This window comes from Clytia hemisphaerica, unplaced genomic scaffold, assembly GCF_902728285.1.
Source record: "Clytia hemisphaerica strain Z4C2 unplaced genomic scaffold, Clytia hemisphaerica genome assembly, whole genome shotgun sequence".
NCBI classification, from domain to species: Eukaryota; Metazoa; Cnidaria; class Hydrozoa; order Leptothecata; family Clytiidae; genus Clytia; species Clytia hemisphaerica.
The window spans coordinates 1,981,218-2,001,013 of NW_027103282.1; the positions used below are offsets into that span (position 1 = coordinate 1,981,218).

Below are 19,796 nucleotides of genomic sequence, written 5' to 3' on the forward strand. Positions count from 1 at the left end.
CTTACTACAAAATGGCACAACCAAGACTTTTTTTACGATGAAAAAGAAGACAGTTTATAAAACCTTTTCAAAGATTATATTTTAAAACAATTTGCAATTTTTTTTTTTAGTTTTTTACATTGATTATCAGGTAAAAGTGAAATTTGGCCAACAATATGTTTCTGTGACCCCTAAACAAAGATTTTTTGGATACACGCTTTTTTTTATAAAAATAACTTTTATAAGAATATCAGGGTGAGATTTCAGAGTTAGAACAATAGGCCTATTGATTAGAACAATAGAAAAATAAGAATAATGCTCACCCCAGCCAAACTATACTATTTTTATAAAAAAAAGCGTGTATTGCACTTTGAAGTTTTTGGATTTTGCTTGATTTGAATAGATTATGACCAAACCGACACATAATGTGAAAAATATAACTATTTTACATAAAAAAACATATAAAACATAACCTATGACCCGTTAGGTTTGACTGAAAAGATGTAAAATTGATTATGGAAAATATTATTGACTTATCTCCTAACTTTACTTTGACGTTATTAAAACCGTAAACAAATATTTTGAGTTTAGGTATTGATTGAAAAGCCTCTCATTGTTTGTTAATAAAAATTTTGGGTGAAGTTTTTGATTTTGACAACAAAGCTAATGATGTTAATGTTAAAAAAGAGGATAACATATTGACATTCTACACTTGAATCAACCATATACATCTCTCAATGATTATGAATTAGGTTTTGATATTTGATCATGATTATTATGAATTAGATGACAATATTTTTAGACATTTGATTAATTTGGACTTAAATTGCAAATCACAAATTCGCCTGACTCAGCTAAATTCTTTCATTTTCCTAAGGGATTTTCTTTTCAAAAAGCATGAAATAACATATTTACAGGGATTTAATTTTCCAAAAAACCCCAAAAACTAATGCGTGTAAGATAACAATTTATGCATTCCATTTCACCCAAATAAATCTTGCCAAAAAATATCGTCATCAGAATCTAATTCATAATCATTGAGAGGTGTATATGGTTGATTCAAGGATAGCAAGTCAATGTTATCATCTTCTTCACTTGCATCATTAGCTTCATTGTCACAATAAAAAACTTCAACAAAAATTTGATTAACAAACACACTTAGAGGCTCCTCAATGCCTAGACTCAAAATATTTGATTCAGTTTTAATAAAGTCAACATTTTCCATAATTAAATTTACATCTTTTTCAGCTAAATGTAACTGGTCAAGGCAATCCAAAACCACTTTTTTCTCCATCTCACTTGCTGATCTAACTTTTTGCAAGGGTTCAGGTTGAGGGATTTCAACCTCGGGTACATCTGTACATTTTTCACACACGCAAAACTTTTCACAGACATCACAACATTCATGTAAATCTAATGCGCTACCAGCATCTGGAATTTCATTGAAACATTTCAGCAAAGACATCCTTCTGCATTCATTCTCTTTGTTTTTGATGATTCTCTCCAAATCGTTATCATTGCAGTGAGAAATGTCACAAGGACGATAAAATAAAATTGCATTACTTGATTGTCCATCTCGACCAGCTCTACCAATTTCTTGAATGTATGCCTCAACATCTGAGGGTAGCCCTGCGTGAATGATGTGTCTAATGTGCTTGATGTTAACTCCCATTCCCAGGGCAGAAGTAGCCACAATAAAAAAACATTTTCCACCTTGATCTTTTGAAAACTCCTCCATAACTCTAAGCTTGAGGGGTTTGGGAGTATCGCCATGAAAGATACCAACAGTTCCATTTCTATACTTTCTGTCAAAAAGCATGAATATATCACCACAAAGTTTGATACTGCTACAATATATTATAGCTTTTTCACAATGCCCATGACGATCAAAGTCTTCTAAAAGAGGTTTTAAGTAGGAAATGATTTCCTCAAAAATCAGAAGTGATTTTTACTTTGTTGACAGAAATTTTCACATTAGGTTTTTCAGGCGACAACCTTTCAATTTTATAGTTCTTCAACTGGAGCATATTTACAATTTTTTTTGTTGTCTTTTTATTTGCTGTAGCGGTCAGACACAAAAATGGTTTGTTGAAGATTGCACGTAAATTTCCAACTTCAGCATACATTTTACGAAACGCTTGCTTTTGAGTAGATGGGAGTCCCCTGAAAAGGCAAAATTAATATCATTTTATAAAACCTAAATCGTGCTAAAAAGTATAATTCAGATTCTATTTAATGTATATCACAAGCATCTTTTAAACATGTAAATCATCACACTGTAGTAGTCTAATTTAGTTTAAAATTCTACATGTGATTTGTTTTGTATATATGCAGTGTTTCTTTTGTTATTTTATATATATTTGGTACGCTTTGAATTTTACTTGACATTTTTTAATGTATAGAAAGCTTGTTAATAGAAAAAGAAGTTATTTTTGTTATTTTACACATACTGACATAGTTATTTATAAAGATATTATACAACAGTAATATCAATATATTGTATATTTTTTTGTTATTTTACACATTCTTAAATTTTGTTTGTTTTGTACCTAAAATATTTTGAACTTTTTTACTTTTATTATACCATAATGCTTGTTAGATAAGTGTTAAATTTGTTAAAGACAGTTGAGTTTGACAACATATGATTGATTGAATAGTAAAATAGATATAAAAGACTTAACATGTGATTTGTTTGGTTTTTTGGTTTTTAAGATTCCTATTTCCTTACCATTTAACAACAACATGAACCTCGTCAATAACAATGCCAATAACGCGTGGAGAAAGCATCAGTAGCACATGCCGAAACTTTTCTTCCAAGAGACATTCAGGACTTGAAAATAAAATATCAAAATTTCCAAGCTTCACTGCTTCCATATTTTCTTGGCACAAATGGAGGCCAGTGATTCCAATTTCTGCACACCTTTGGATTTGATCTTGGATAAGGGCATTTATTGGGGTTATAACAAACACGATTGGGTTAGCATCTGGGTGGAAAAGTTTGTAAACACCAGGTATGAGGTGAAAAATTATTGACTTTCCATAGTTTGTTGGGAGTACACCAATACAATCATGTCCACTTAAGTAATTAAACAATAAGTTTTCTTGAGCACTTTTAAGCTTATCAAAGCCCAACCCATACTGATTTAACAAACCTTTAACACATTTTTGAAATGAAGATCTGCTGAATTTGTTAGTTTCATCTGCCATAATTCTGATTAACCATAGACTTATGGATTAACTGACCATAGTCAACTGACTGAGTCCAATAAAAGTTTGCATTTCAGTTTCACTTTCGTTTTTTACATAACCGGATCAAACTGCGGTAGTATCGGTTTCCTCTAAACCAAATAGAAGACTGGAATCCAGCACAAAAATCTTGTGCTAGATTCCAGTCCTCCAACCAAATCTAGGCAGGCGGTAACATCAAAGGACGACTACGTTTCCTCTCCGATCAAGCCCACACTAGTTATGTAAGAAGAGGTGAAGGCTATCAATCCGCTGCTCAAAAGAATATCGTACGTACTCTTTTTCCGAAAATCCCAAACCCCAAACAAATTCCGAAAATCCAAAATTCCATAAATCTAAAAATTACAACTTAAAACGGCTCAAATCAAAACTCAAAATACTGTGAATCTTGTGACGAGGACGTCATTTTGGCCCTAAATGTCGTCACCGAAAGGGTAATAAATTTTTAACTTTACTGAAATAAAATCGATTTCTAATTGATCCGATAAATTCTATCGATGATTACCAATCCAATGAAGACTCAATAAGTAATAGTCATGCCTTTGAATGCAATACGAGAAATAATTTACGAGCGAGGCGAGCCTTTTTATTCAACGTAAAATTTAATAGATTTAGTCTATTTACAGAAAGTTAAAAAAAGAAAAATAACTCGGATAGTTAAAGGAAGCACAATTTCCCGAGTTAGAAAATCAAAAATAACTCGGAAAGCTAAAGAAAGCAAAAATTCCAAAGTTAAAAAATGATAAATAACTTCCGGGTCTCTAGATAATTTCGAATGTTTTTGTTCGAAAATCTTGTTAGATTCGAATTTAAGATTCGAACAAAAACATTCGACTGAAGTTCCCGCCGAAATTATGCACATCAAAATAAAGAAAAAGTTTGTCATTCATAAGCTTCAAAATAAATGCAGCAGCTTTTTCAGAGATGTGAAATGATTATACATTACTTTACACAGAAAAAGACGATGTATTGTATTTTTTCGATGGAGAAGAAATTCTTCATTATTGCGTTTCTCTATCAGATTGATAACACTTTTCGATGTTTTTGTCTATCGATGCATAGATGAGAAAATGCATACTGGTTTCGCTGGTTTAAGCCATATTAATAGTCTGAAACAACATTTATGCAACAGAAACTAATTGGGGCGAACTTTTCGACTTTCAACTACCGTGAAGCTGTAAACGTGTCGAATTTTCGAAGTAAGGAAGTGTTGGTTGTTGAAGAATTGATGCTGAAAGTCAAAGACACAGTTTTGTGAAAGATTGAGAGAGACACAAGAGATTTTTTACAAAATCCCTCGTTGGTTACCTGGTTTAATCAAAGACATTGAAATTCCCTTGTTTTGTTAAGGAAAATATTCTTGACAAGTATTAAATAATTTCAAGTTTTTATGGCATGCATTGATAAAAAGAACTGTTTGGTTTTCACGAAACGAACGAAAGTGCCGAAAGCTGAATTTATTTGCTTTGGATCGTGTCACGTGTGTGTCGAGTAGTTTTGTAATAATTTATATGTATTTCATCAGTTTTAATTTCACTGACTGTGACTTTTTGGAAAGAATGGAGTAAGAGCTCATCAAAAAATAGTTTTTTTACGTTTTTCCATTATTTATTCCGAGAGTTCAGTTCTTTTCGGCTGTTTTGTTTTGATTTTTTCTCACGCTGCTTACCCAAATGTTAACCAATTTTTATTTAAAGTCGTCCTAAGGCCTCATAACACCCCCCTCTCATTGCATTCTTGATAAATTTTCCGATCGAAAGAGGGGTTAGCCATTTCCAAACTCCTTTCCAATCTCGAGTTATCGCATTTTTTTGTTTTGATGATGTCATCAACTGAAAATGGCTAAAGATTCAGCCAAATTTAAAAATCGTACTCAAGCCTTATAAACCCTCCCATCTTATTCACCATAAAATCACCGATAGAATGAGGGGTCAACGACTTCCCAATTCCTTTCCAATCTCGAGTTATCGCATTTTTTTGTTTTGATGACGTCATCAGCTGAAAATGGCTAAAAATTCAGCCAAATTCTAGAGTCCTACTCAAGCCTTATAAACCTTTCGATTTTATTCCCCATAAAGTTCTCGATCTAATGAGGGGTCAACGACCTCTCAACTCTTCTTCAAACTCGAGATATCGCATGTTTTCTATTTTGATGACGTCATCAGCTGAAAATGGCTAAAAACTCAGCCAAATTTAAAAGTCCTACTCAAGCCTTATAAACCCTCTCATCTCATTCCCGATAAAATTCCCGATCGAATGAGGGGTCAACGAGCTCTCCACTCTTCTTCAAACTCGAGATATCGCATTTTGAAGTTTTTCCCAAACCCGTGACGTCAGTGGGTCCCTAATGTTGTCAACGGTCAATTCGCAAATTTTGAAATTTTTGCGGTCAACAGGTACCTTATGCCCCAAGGGTCCCAAAAAACTAAAAAACGTCAATTTTTTCCAAAGGAAAGTGGGTTTTTAAATTTGCGAAAGATTGACACTGCAACGACTTCTTCTTAAAAAACGCTAATTTTCACGAAATTTTCAAAGTTTAAACATTCCAGAGGCTAAACATGTTGGAATAGCGGCTAGACGAAAAAAATCGTGAAAAAAAACTGAATTTCCATTTTTAGTACCCGCATATCATTGAAATTTTGTAAATTTTGCTTACGCGCATGCGTTTGCCAAAAGAGTCGCACTCCGCTCGCTAACGCTCGCTCCGTGCGTAATCAAAGATGGCGGGTACAGCTACGAGAAGCTGCCAAATTTGTCTTTGTGTTCGCAATAGCTCAAAATTTCACACAAAGAAACAACTTCATGTTTTACCACAACCTATTATGTAAGTATTCTCAAAATTTACTTCAAGATTGAAGATGATAACATGATTTAATTCAAAAGATATTTCGTTTTTTTATGGCACAGCAATCATTCATAGACCTTTTTTTCCCCAGTTTTTATAGTTGTGTGTTGAAATGTCGTTGGATGGAGATTGTTTTCATATCTGATAACGTACCTGAATTGTTTAGCGCTGCATATGGAACCTGTTTTAGCTTGAATCAGCATTTTTAGTGCTTCTCTGCTTTAAACATAGCGTCAGCCTCCCCCCTCTGCTGGTTGGGGGGGGGGTTACACCCTAAATTTTTCCCACAGGAGGAGGTGGAGGGGGCTGGAAGAACACCGCTTTTTTGGGGGGACCTATGTACTTAGGGGGAGCTAAAATCTTATCACTTAACGTGGGGGCTAAAATAATTCAGCTTAATAGTTGGCTTCAATTACTCAAATAGCGACTCCAGAAGTCATGCAACTTTCGTTGACGTCAAACCAAATATTTCATTTTTCCGTGAACTTTGAACCCTTCGAACTTTATTTCTATGTATGCTAAAGCGTTCCGGTTTTTACTAAATGAAAGCCCGTGATCTTAGCTTTCCAGCGGTATATAACACTGTGGACACGGGCTAGACGGCAAATTGGTAAAATGCCGAACCTTTTGCAACATTTTGAAAATTGTTTGCCGACAGGAGAAAAAAAATGTGCAACTATCGATGAACAAATGTTTCTGGAAACAGAGGAAAATGTATTTGAAGGCTGAAACTTTGTATGTTTATCAGAAAAAGGGTGAGGAATTCAAAAATCACATTCGCTAATTTTAGTTCTTTCATTTTCATGTAGTTTTTTTCACTTTTTTGCTTCTTTAGCATGGGAATGTCCCCAAAAAAAGTTTTTATTTCTGCCGAAATGGATTCTCTTTTCATTTGGGGTTTCTCCTTTCAGAAAAACTTATTTTTTATTCATAAGTTTTTGTTCCTCCATTTCCAGAGGCCCCTTGAAAATGGGTCCTACCACCTTTTTTGACTCATTTCAACCTTTTCCAAGCTAATTTTCTTCAAAAACAAAAATAAAACAATGCAATGTCTTCTTTTTTCAAAAAAAGATATATCTTTCGTTATTTTGATAAATATACTAAATATTTTTACAAATATTTTTATATAATAATATTCTAACACCATCAAAGAATTCTCCCTCCAAATTTCAGGTCTCTAGCTACACTAGAAAAAGAGATATGCAAAATTTAAGAAGCATGACTGGAAAATTTCTTTTTTTTCTTTTTTGACACATTTTTCGAATTTTTCCAAGCTATTTTCCTAACCTTTTTTTTGACATTTTTAGTCAAATTTTTGACACTAAAATTTGAATATCTTTACAACCACTTATCCTCTGGAGGCCTATGACCCCTCATTTTCTTTGTTTTTCAAAGCTCTACTAAAATTTGAAAAATCTTCTGAAGCTGCTAACTCAAATTGAAACTCATGAATCTGAAAAATTTTCGTCTGCGGCGCAATATTTCTGTACAAAGTGTGCTAAATTATTTATCTTAAACTTAGAACTGAACGCAATTTACATTGGAAAAACATTTTTTACTGTATCAATTTTTTGAAAGTGTCTAGGGTCAAAAGTCCTGGGGGCTAACGAAAAATTCATAAATCTTTGGGGGTACTTAAAATTCAGGGAGGATCTAATTTTTGCCTGGGACCTAAACCCAGGCTGACACTATGTTTAAAGACATGAGGTACGGAATCAGATACACTACTTGTGTTTTCAGATTCCATGATGATGGAAGATCGAAGGTGTATAATGGGTAGTTCCCGAACAATATAAAACAGTCACGGAAATCCTCGCATTTGTACAGGGTTCTACATGCGGCAAATGTGACGGGTCGCAAACAAAAGTGACGAAAAAACCCTGTGCAAATACACTCAATCACTGCGACCCGACGACTCGTGCGACCCGTTGCATTTTACACAGAGTGGAAAAATGTTTCACTTGATTATAAAAAAATGCACGGACTCAGGCATTTTAAGGCATGTCCAAATTTTCTGTAATTTTTAAACACCAATAGCACACGCCAAGAGGTGTTCATTCATACCTTTTTGGAAGCGTATTAGGGTGTAGAATATGAAAAGTGCTGTTCAATAATTGTTTTGCTTGCCTAAATAAAGATATATGAATAAATATTGCAAAAAATGTAAAAATGCTGACGTCAGCAAAACTTATTTTTTTAATAACTTTTGATTGGCTTAACTTTAGATGCTGAAATTTTAACCAAAGTAGGACATTATAAATAGGCACATTTTAAATCAAAAAATATTTTGAAATTTTGCTGACGTCAGCATATTTTTGCAAAAATGCGTTTTTTACTTATTTCTGCTGACGTCATCAAATTTAAAAAAAAACTTTGATCCAAAATGTGCTTTTCAATGTTCTCTTGCATTCTGCAAAATTTCAGCTTCTAAAGTTAAGCCAATCAAAAGTTATTCAAAAATTAAGTTTTGCTGACGTCAGCATTTTTACATTTTTTGCATTATTTATCCATATATCTTTATTTAGGCAAACAAAACAATTATTGAACAGCACTTTTCATATTCTACACCCTAATACGCTTCCAAAAAGGTATGAATGAACACCTCTTGGCGAGTGCTATTGGTGTTTAAAAATTACGGAAAATTTGGACTGGCCTTAAAATAGCTGAGAATCAAAATTTTAACCCGTAGACAAAAATTTTCTTAAAAGACTAAAGAATCTTCTAAAAAGAAAATGAAAATGCCATTCGCCAGCATTCGTCTTCGTTTTATGCCATTTTCATTTTAAAGTTGAGATTTGTTAATTTTCGCGCATTTTGCCTTATATATACGTTCTAGCTCATTTGCACTGGGTCGGAAAAAATCCTCAAAACCGTTGCAAATGCACATCCCGTTCAAATGCAAGGATTTCCGTGACTGTGAAAGGGGTTGTTGTGCGCGTTTCAGAACTCTTCCGTCCCTCTACTCTGTTTGCATGGCAAAAACATGCGAGAGCCAAGAGTGACAAAAACAAGCCATATGTCAACTCATGTATATCAGTTGCAAAGCGATCTAGAGCCTACGTTGGCCCAGAAAGCTCAACAAGAGAATATCGATTGGTAAGAGAGGAATCTTGTTTGATAGAGAAAAATCTTGTTCCGTAAAAGAGGAATCTCGTTTGGTAGAGAGGAATCTTGTTCCGTAAGAGAGGAATCTCGTTTGATAGAGAGGAATCTAGTTTGATAGAGAGGAATCTTGTTTGATAGAGAGGAATCTCATTTGATAGAGAGGAATCTCGTTTGATAGAGAGGAATCTCGTTCCATAAGAGGGGAATCTCGTTCCATAAGAGGGGAATCTCGTTCTGTAAGAGAGGAATCTCGTTTGATAGACAGGAATCTAGTTTGATAGAGAGGAATTTCGTTTGATAGAGAGAAATCTTGTTTGGTAGAGAGGAATCTTGTTTGATTGAGAGGAATCTTTGATAGAGAGGAATTTTGTTGAATTTTTGCAGGTAATGTGCCATTTCCAATTTTGTAAGTAAGACCGGCAGCCACTGGTTATGCCACGAGCACACAACGAGCACTCGACTTGTTTCCTGCTTTCTCAGATTCTTCATTCCTCCTTTCTTAATCCTTTCTCTTCTACTCTAGATAGAGTGCCTGATCAGCCTATCTAAATCTTGGCCTGGATGACGGGTGACGGGTGACTCAAGTTGCAGGTTATGCTTACTCTTTTCCACACCTGATCCCAGACTTAGCTTAGGTCTTCATCCTGCCACATTCCATTCATTTCTCTTTCTTATATTGGGTTCTCTCTTTGCTATGTGTTTGATTTTTATGCGTGTGAGGTTTGTCCTTGAGTTGAATGAATTGGTTTCTTCTTTGCCTGATTTGGTTTTTGTTTATAGGTAGCTTTCACTTCTTCCTTCTGAATCTAGTTAGCTTTTTCAGATATAAAAATTGGGATCCCCTAAAAGCAGGAAAACCCACGGACCAGAAATGATTGTTAACTTTGTGACTTTATCGGCTGCCGGTAATATTTACGAGATAAATGGCAGAACAGCTACGAAAATTAGGAGATTCCTCTCTTACTGAACGATATTCCTCTCTATCGAACGCGATTCCTCTCTACCAAACAAGATTTCTCTCTATCAAATGAGATTCTTCTCTATCAAACGATATTCCTCTCTATCGAACGAGATTCCTCTCTACCAAACAAGATTTCTCTCTATCAAACTAGATTCCTCTCTATCAAACGAGATTCCTCTCTTACAGAACAATATTCCTCTCTATCCAGCTCTATTGAACGAGATTCCTCTCTACCAAACGAAATTCCTCTCTATCAAACGAGATTCCTCTCTATCAAACTAGATTCCTCTCTACCAAACTAGATTTCTCTCTTACAGAACAAGATTCCTCTCTTACGGAACGAGACTCCTCCCTTACGGAATGAGATTCCTCTCTACCAAACTAGATTTCTCTCTATCAAACTAGCTTCCTCTCTATCAAACTAGATTCCTCGCTTACAGAACGAGATTCCTCTCTTACTGTACAGAACAAGATTCCTCTCTTACGTTCGTTCGTTCGTTCGTTCGTTCGTTCGTTCGTTCGGAGGCTCGGAAAACACGAGTTAAAAAACACGAGTTAAAAAACACGAGTTACAAAAAGCACGAGTTACGTTAAATGTGACGTCATCAATGGGAAATTATGACGTCACAAGTAGATAATTTAACTCGTCAATTTATGGTGCACCTTAATCTTACGAGTTAATTAATTGTCAATTTATGGTGCACCTTAAACTGACGAGTTAATTAACTCGTCAATTTACGGTGCACCTTAATCTTACGAGTTAATTAACTCGTCAATTTATGGTGCACCTTAAATTTACGAGTTAAATTTTCATGAAACCAAGTTGGTCAAAAATTCTAAAATTCAGATTAAAATAGGCATACATTCAATATATTATTGAATTGAAAATTTCTCTTTCATGCTTTTTCATTTCCAAAATAAAAATAGTACCCAGGACCCTAATTTTACATTTTAAAGATTCTCCTTCGAAGCCTGGAATCTAAGTCCTAGAATATCTTTCAATCAGGTAAAATTTCGTAAACCTATTATTAAAATATATCTCTTTTATCACCAAGAAAATCAATGGTATATTATTCATATTGTTTCCATTTGGTAGTTGATAAAAAACACTTTCGTTTCAAATTTCGGAAACATATTTTGCAAACTGTTTTTTGTTTGATGAAAAATGTTGAAAATTCTCGATTGCATAATGGAAATCGAAAAATAGAACTTTAACAAAGAGGTTACGATTCCTGAAAATAATTCTATTCATTGTCACTTTTAATAAATCTTTTAATTCATTTAATAACCGTTTTCCTTTTTTATGTCGTCATTTAAAAATATTCTTTTTTAGCAAAACATTTTAAAACTTTTTCGTACAATTATTTTTAAATTGTACTCGTAATGAACCTATTTTGCCTACTAATAATTTTCAATTCAATAATATATTGAATGTATGCCTATTTTAATCTGAATTTTAGAATTTTTGACCAACTTGGTTTCGTGAAAATTTAACTCGTCAATTTAAGGTGCACCATAAATTGACGAGTTAATTAACTCGTAAGATTAAGGTGCACCATAAATTGACGAGTTAATTAACTCGTCAGTTTAAGGTGCACCATAAATTGACGAGTTAATTAACTCGTAAGATTATGGTGCACCATAAATTGACGAGTTAAATTATTTACTTGTGACGTCATAATTTCCCATTGATGACGTCACATTTAACGTAACTCGTGTTTTTTGTAACTCGTGTTTTTTAACTCGTGTTTTTTAACTCGTGTTTTCTGAGCCTCGTTCGTTCGTTCGTTCGTTCGTTCGTTCGTTCGTTCGTTCGTTCGTTCGTTCGTTCGTTCGTTCGTTCGTTCGTTCGTTCGTTCGTTCGTTCGTTCGTTCGTTCGTTCGTTCGTTCGTTCGTTCGTTCGTTCGTTCGTTCGTTCGTTCGTTCGTTCGTTCGTTATTAGCTTTCCTCGTGATTGGCTCATTAGTTTTTTCTGATTTTTTGCACAAAGATGTGTAACTATAAACCCTCGCATGTGACGGAGCCCAATTTATTTTCGCAAATTTGGGCAAATTTGGGCCAAAAAACAGCTAAAATACGGGTTTTTTGGACTTCGTGAAAAATTGGAACATTAACTTTTTCTGATTTTTTGCATGAAAGTAGCAGTTAGTGTAAAACGCAGGTCACAGGTCACAGGTTACAGGTCACAGGTTACAGGCCACAGGTCACAGGTTACAGGCCACAGGTCAACAAAGTGCAGACCGGAAAAAAGATCATAAGATCATAATAATATACATAACATAACATCAATGCATAACACATTAAATTACAAAAAAGTAATACATGTTATATAGATATTATAAAATGACAATTGAATAGAATAACAACCTAGTGAGTACTTACAAAAATGATGACAAAATCATAAAATATGATGCCTAACAAGACAAAAGCACGAAAAATATTTATTAAACAAAATGTGATGTGGATGGTGTGAATGGATATAAAATGGCACCAAACAGAAGCTTGCAAGAACCCTAGGAGAGTGGTTTTAGAAGGATGGAACTAAATTATTATTCAGTTATTATTTTAATGTCTTCATGACAATTTTTGACAAAAATATTAACAGAATCATAAAATATGATGCAAGAAAAGACGAAAACACGAAAAATATTTATAATACAGAATGTGATGTTGATAGTGTGAATGGATATAAAACAGCACCAATCAGAAGCTTGTGAGGTCCCTAAGAGAGAGGTTTTAGAAGGATGAAACTAATTAATCATTCAATTGTTATTTTAATGACTTAATAACAATTTTTGACAAAAATATTGACAGAATCACAAAATATCATGTCTTACAAGAGAAAAACACCAAAAATATTTAGCATACCGAATGTGATGATAACAATAATGGCTGGATATAAAATTACACCAATCAGAAGCTCGTGAGTTCTCTGAGAAGGTAGTTTTAGAGCGATGTGTTTTATTATATGTAACCATCATATATCATTACAAACATTACAATATGTAATATACCTGTTATACGTATAATATGGTTTCAAATATTTTCTGGTCTGCGTTATACACAGCGCAAACTGCGAAAGATCAATAAAAGCACATGGTTAAATTTTGATGTTTGAAATGGTTTTATATGGATGAAATTGCTTGAGAACTATGTTTTTGATAATTCTTTGTGTTTTCCAAACATTTTCCTCTGCAATGACATTGATTTGAGTCAACCTGTCATCACTGACCTGTGACCTGTGACCTGTGTTTTACACTAACTGTTAAAGTAGGGTTCCATCATAGGTAAAAGATTGCTCAAGCATGTTTATCTATAAGAATCACTATTAATAAGCATACATCAATGTTCTTAGTCAAAATAACTCAATTTTTTTTGCTCACAAAGTCTTTAAGGCCAGACCAATTGAATTTGTTGTTCTACGGGCGCGACCGACCCAATATTTGCTGCAAACGAAAAAATTAAAATATTGATTTTCCTGTGCCACAAATTTCTAATACTAGTCATTTAAAAATTTACACTTAAAAAAAAAGTTAAAAAGAATCTAGAATCATGAATTCTATGCACGAAAGATTTTATTACAAACTCCATCAAAGATGAATGATGAATTTTCGATCAAGATTATTTGAAAATATTACTTAAAGCCCGATTACTTACCTTGATTAATAAAAATCTTATTTTTATTTTACCGACCGCCCGACTCATATTTTGCTAACGATCTGCCCGTAGAACAACAAATTTAATTGGTCTCGCCTAATATGAAAGAATATTTCAAGAGCATGAAATTTTGGTTTCTCAACGTTTTTTTATAAGAAACAAACGACTAATTTTAATAGATCCTCACTATTTGTGTTCTGAATGATTGGTTAATGGTCACACTCACATAGATATCCATTATATATGTGTTAAATGCATAACCAGGTAGGTCCATAAATATATCACTTGTTTTTCATAGTAGTTATTTTGGGGGATCGGGATTAGGCAGGGCAGTCGAGTTTAGGACCACTCACGGTACTTCTTTTGGTCAATAGGTTTTTTTCTGACGTTCTTCCTTCGAAGAATATTGATCACTTTTGTTTTCCCCTAACGCACGACAAAACATGATTAGCTCGTGTTCTTGCGCGGGCGAATAAAGATGAGGTGGCGATATTGCGTCAAGGGCAATCAAAGGACATCAATTTCTCTAATTTTTGGCAGAAGGATAGAGAGCAAGATTCTTTTAAAGGGTGGCTGAAGCTGTTTTTCCTTTTTTTTGCTGTAAAAATCAGATTTTTTTGTATTTCAGGAAATTCTCTTTTGTAATTTTTAGGGGAAAATGAGCATTTCTTGCGATTGACTTGGTATTTTTTTCAGATTTTTCAGAATGCTTTTTGTTTACTATGATGGGCATCTTCTATAAGATGTTCTTTAAAAATGTAGAAGAAAAAATGATGAACCCATTAAGAAAAAAATTTCATCCATCCATTTCTGCAATCACAGTTTTATTTGTTTACAGTACCCAATGAAATTACACAGGGTATTAGGCTGAAATTTAAAAAAAAATTGTTTGCCATCAGCCGACAGACTCTTCTCTAAAATTGCCAACCTAAAAACTTTTATTGCTATTTCGTACGATGAAGAGAATTTTTTTTCTTCAGAAATTACAACATATAGACAAAATTTCCGTGAATGACCAAAGTAAAAAGATTTTCCCACCAGTCTACTTCCAAAAACTAGGGCCAGGTGACGGCAAACTAAGAATTTTTTGAGTTAATTTTGTTTTCTACTTTATTGCATTTGCAATTGATTGCTGTTGGGAATAATCATACTGTATGCAATTTCGAAAGGATATCACTGATTATTTGTATTATATTATCTAAACTATTCTTTTATAGATATCCTTTGCAAAGTAGAAGTATTATCACTACCACAACTTTGTGTATGTAATTTTACTCAGTTTGGTAATATTACTGCTGAATAAAGTGTATTGACTTACCAGATGAGTGACATTATTGTTGTAGAAGAAGCACCAAGTAAAATTCAATCATCAATCAGTCAATTTTGCTCCAGGTTCAAATTAGTCAGAGAACCTGCCGTATACTATCTTCGCTTTCTGATTTGATTATCACTTTCATTATCATTATCACAGTATTATCACTACCACAACTTTGTGTATGTAATTTTACTCAGTTTGGTAATATTACTGCTGAATAAAGTGTATTGAATTATCCAAATAAATAATCTTTATCATCTTAATTCTTCAACTTAAAACCATCCTCATTGACAAGTAGGAGTAGTAGTACATGAATTTTACTTGGATACAATTCCATTCTTTTAGTGAATCCAAACCAACAAAGAATTCCAAAGAAACGGTAAAATATGCAATATATGGATCATTTTTAACAATTGCAACCTTTATATACCACTCAACATACGATTTAAAGTTTGTTCGTGTATATTAGTTCTTCTAGGAATTTCAGCTTATAATCAAAGAAGCATAGTGCTTTTCAAAAACATTGTTATTGTCAGAATTTCTAGAGCAACATTTTTTTTGCATTTCTAGGGACAAGTATACTGTTCTAAAGGCTCTTTCATCAACTGTTGGAGAGGTAATCTGAAATCCATCATTCGCGTTCTTAAGTTTTTATTATTATTTACTATACTTGTAAAGCTTAAAGTTGCAAACCAAAGATTTGATGATATTGTGATCTTTTCCTGGAAAATAATATTGTCAGGCTTATTTTAAACGGTAAAATATGTTTATCTTGACATAGTCCAAAACTTTTTTTAAACTTTAGCTCCCTGATAGACCGGACTATCGCTTTTTTGATGATGTTATTCTCAATGCTCGTACTTCAATAAAAACAGTGAGTAATTTTATTAGTTCTTTTAGTTTTTTGAAACAATGATTGTTAACATAAAATAGACAACCAACCTTTATTGTTTTTACAGGATGTATACTTGAGTACCTTTTCACTTTAGTTTACACTCAAGATTACTTACTTCTAAATTATAATAATTTTTGTTATTTTGTATTATAAGATGTATCAGGGTAAAGTGGAAAACTATAATTTTTACTAACAAAATTTTAAATTCCACTTTAGAGAGAACTTGACCTTGCAATACAGTCTGGAACAAAAGCTGCGGAATATGTTTTGGAACAGTATCCTGATCTTGTTCAGCTTCGAGAACCAGTCCCTGTATGTTCAGTCTTAAATTCTGAAAAGAACTTCTTTAAATCTGTTTGATATGTCTTGTAGGTATTAATATCCAGCATTTTTTTATGTTCCACTACAATGGCCAAAATACTCAATTTAAGAATGATTTTTAGAAACTCAATCCAAAAATAACTAGAATTGTCTACATACTCAAACTTTTTAAGGAGCTTTTCCCTTTAAACCCCACCAGGGCTTTGCGCTAAACCTACCACCAGACCCCCAAGCTTCATTAATGCACAGCTTTGGTTTGCAGATACCCTTTTGGTATAATTAGAAACTCAATCTTAAATAAAGAAACGGCCCAGCTCAAAATGCATAGAAAAATCCCTGATATTATACTTTACTTTATTCCCTTTACATTTACAGAGTGTTCTTCTTTTAGTTGTTTGTGTCTATCTTTTGAAATTTTATATCACTTAAGTTACAATTCTTTTAGGCCTGGCCAAAATCGGAGAAGCTACCAAGCGACATTGAACCAACAGCGGAAAATTTACGATGTAATTATTATTGATTTCAGCTTTAGACTTAGGATTTGTTATGTTATATTGAATTGCCCGTTAACGTTGTTATTGTAAATTGAATGAAATGAAATTTTGTACTGTAAATTTTAAAGCTTTGAATATCTCACTCACAAATAAAAACAGATTGATTTGTATTATTATTTTTTCTAGTGATAATAAAATGCAATGAACGCGTTCCAAAACTGATGGAAATATATGAATCACTGAATTCTAAAGGTATATCCTGTGTTTTGTGGGAAATGTTTTAGCTCTAGATTCTCTGATAAGTGTAAAGAGGGAGTCCAATAAGGTTGTATGAACATTACTAAGGCTCTTGTATGGGGAATTATGTAAGAGAATGTTTACTGCAAGTTTGTGATTTAGAAATTGAATCTAAAATTAGAAATCTCAACCTTTCAAAAGACGTATAAAATTGATTAAATTGTTTATGTGTTTGAGAGAATAAAATATTCTTAAGCATGTAAGCAATCAACAATCTTCGATTATTTTGTATTCTTTTGTAATTGTAGGTGATCTATCATTGGAGATGAAAAATGAAGTTTTAGCATTTGCTTCATTTCACGCTCTTTCCTCATCAATGACGACTGATTCTGTGAGATTTTTTACACTTAAAAAAACTTTTTGAATTCTTTCATGATACTTAATGAAAGTCAACCAATGAGTGTTATTTCAATTTTTCAAAACCTATCTTCATAACATCAGGCAAATGTATAAAAGTAGCAGAAGAGCAATGAATCTAGATTTTTATTTGTCATCATTATCTCTATCAATATTTTTTTTTTGTCATTTAACTCTCAAAGTAATTCTTTTTGTATATGCTGTAAAATAAAATCCTTTCTCTCTATTCAGCTTATGATATCATATTTTCAGTTTTTCTGTTTTTCTTCTTCAAGTAAGTAATACAACAACTTTTTTATCAACAGAATACAGCAATGCAAGAAAATGACTCATCTTCTTCTTCTTCGTCATCATCATCATCATCATCTGGTGAAGAAAGCGAGTCTGTGGTATGTCGTCAAAAATATTAAGTTAAAGATTTTCTTCACTCTTACAATACAGCTTGAAGACTAGGGACTTTATTTTAATAGAATCTTGAAAAGTCTTATATCTTTCATCTATCTCATCTCTAACAGTTGACACTTTGAAATAAAAATGCAAATAATTTGCTGACATTTTTTGCAGCCTGAATTGATTACCAACTTTTTATTTTTCTGTTTTAGGATAAATCGTCTTTCTCAACCTGGAGGTATGATATACAACATTGAAAATTAAATTACATACAGTTTTTTGGACCTACCCCGGAAAAACAGGTTTTTTGGCATTTTCTCGAGATTTTATCATTAGTTTTTTCTGATTTTTTGCTCAAAGATGCGTATTAACAATGCCCAAAACATGGCTGAGTCCGATTTTTGAGAAAAAAATTTTTCCGGCCGAAAATACCGGAAATATGCCGAAAAAGCTGTTTATTTGGCATTTTCTTGAGATTTTATCATTAGTTTTTTCTGATTTTTTGCTCAAAGATGCCTAATAACAATGCCCAAAACATGGCCGAGTCCGATTTTTGAGAAAAAAAATTTTCCGGCCGAAAATGCCGGAAATATGCCGGAAATCGCCGTTTTTGCAGATTTTCATTAGACTTTTTCCTGATATTTCTTTGTTTTTTCACGCAAAATCATTATTGATATCAATGCCAACCATCAAGTATGGTTCAATTGTCAATAAAACTGATTTTTGATGCCGGGACTTTTTAAAAATTGCCGGAACAGCCGAATATCGCCAGAAAAATGGTTTTTCTTGAATTTCTCGAGCTGTACTTTATATTTTTTCATGAAATTTTGCACACTGAAGCAAAATAGCAATACCTAAAATGTAACGGAGCCTGATTTTTGAAGATAAAAAATTTCGACCAAAAATGCCGATAATATGCCGTCAAAACCGGTTTGTTGCCATTTTGTCGAGATTTCATTATTCGTTTTTCTCGATTTTTGCACAAAGATGTGTATCAGCAATGCCCTAAGTGTGGCCGATTCGGATTTTTTGAGAATCATGTTTTTCCAGCCGAAAATGCCGGAAGTATGCCGGAAATCGCCGTTTTTGCAGATTTGAATTGGGCTTTTTCAATATTTCTTTGTTTTTTCACTTAAAAAAATTATTGATAACAATGCCACCATCAAGCATGATTCAATTGTCAATAAAACTTTTGCAATTTTGCAACCGGAACTTTCTATTTCTTTTTTTCCCTAAACGCCTCCCCCCATCAACAATCAATGATGACATTTAATGCATTTTCGCTAAGCGCTATATTTTCTTAATGATTGTTTTTCTCCTTATTACTATCTAAGTTTCATCATCAGGTAGGTCCATTCAGCATGTTGCTTGTTTTCATTATTTCTTTTTACCTTTTTAGCTGTATAGGTTTGTTGTTTCTTCCTCAGAAAAAAATATTCTCAGAGCTGTCTTTGAATAATACAGTCGTGATATTTTGGTAGTCAATGTAAATTTCACAATCAATTTTTTTTCACAGAAATGATGGATTTGCAGAAACATTATTTGAAGAGTTAAAAGAGCAAGGCAATGCGCAAACCTACGAAGTCTTCATGCTAGGTCTTTTAAAGGTACATTGTATCCTATTTCACCTGAGTATTGTACTGTCTATATGTATGTCTTTTGGTGTCTTCCTAACTAGTCCATCAGCAAAACGTCCTCATATATTTCCTTGGGACTTGGGAGTTTTTACCTGGCTGGCAAAGCTGGAAAATCTTTCTATGAAGCTTGAAGGGTTTAGAGGCTCTAAGAGACTCGACAAATTCAATTTTCGCAGATATGAGTTTTTATAAGATACTTTAATAATCGGTCATTTGAAGTAATAAAAATGACGCGTTCTTTAGAAAAAGTAACAAAATTGTTTTATTACTGGCTAACGACCAACCAAATAAAATAA

General features: G+C 33.2%; 1 protein-coding gene across 1 annotated transcript in view; it reads left to right on the top strand.

Annotated features, from left to right (window-relative positions):
* The first annotated feature begins 5,902 nt into the window (after positions 1-5,902).
* LOC136804987 (small ribosomal subunit protein mS39-like) overlaps positions 5,903-19,796 on the top strand; it is a 31,018-nt gene continuing 17,124 nt past the window's right edge. Inside the window, exons 1-12 of the mRNA XM_067061526.1 lie at positions 5,903-6,049; positions 15,012-15,055; positions 15,455-15,488; positions 15,680-15,725; positions 15,915-15,983; positions 16,221-16,316; positions 16,771-16,831; positions 17,006-17,071; positions 17,365-17,447; positions 17,779-17,862; positions 18,076-18,101; positions 19,380-19,470. Coding sequence (XP_066917627.1) covers positions 5,946-6,049; positions 15,012-15,055; positions 15,455-15,488; positions 15,680-15,725; positions 15,915-15,983; positions 16,221-16,316; positions 16,771-16,831; positions 17,006-17,071; positions 17,365-17,447; positions 17,779-17,862; positions 18,076-18,101; positions 19,380-19,470 — 804 coding nt within the window. The 5' untranslated portion in view covers positions 5,903-5,945. The remainder of the gene's footprint in view (positions 6,050-15,011; positions 15,056-15,454; positions 15,489-15,679; positions 15,726-15,914; positions 15,984-16,220; positions 16,317-16,770; positions 16,832-17,005; positions 17,072-17,364; positions 17,448-17,778; positions 17,863-18,075; positions 18,102-19,379; positions 19,471-19,796) is intronic.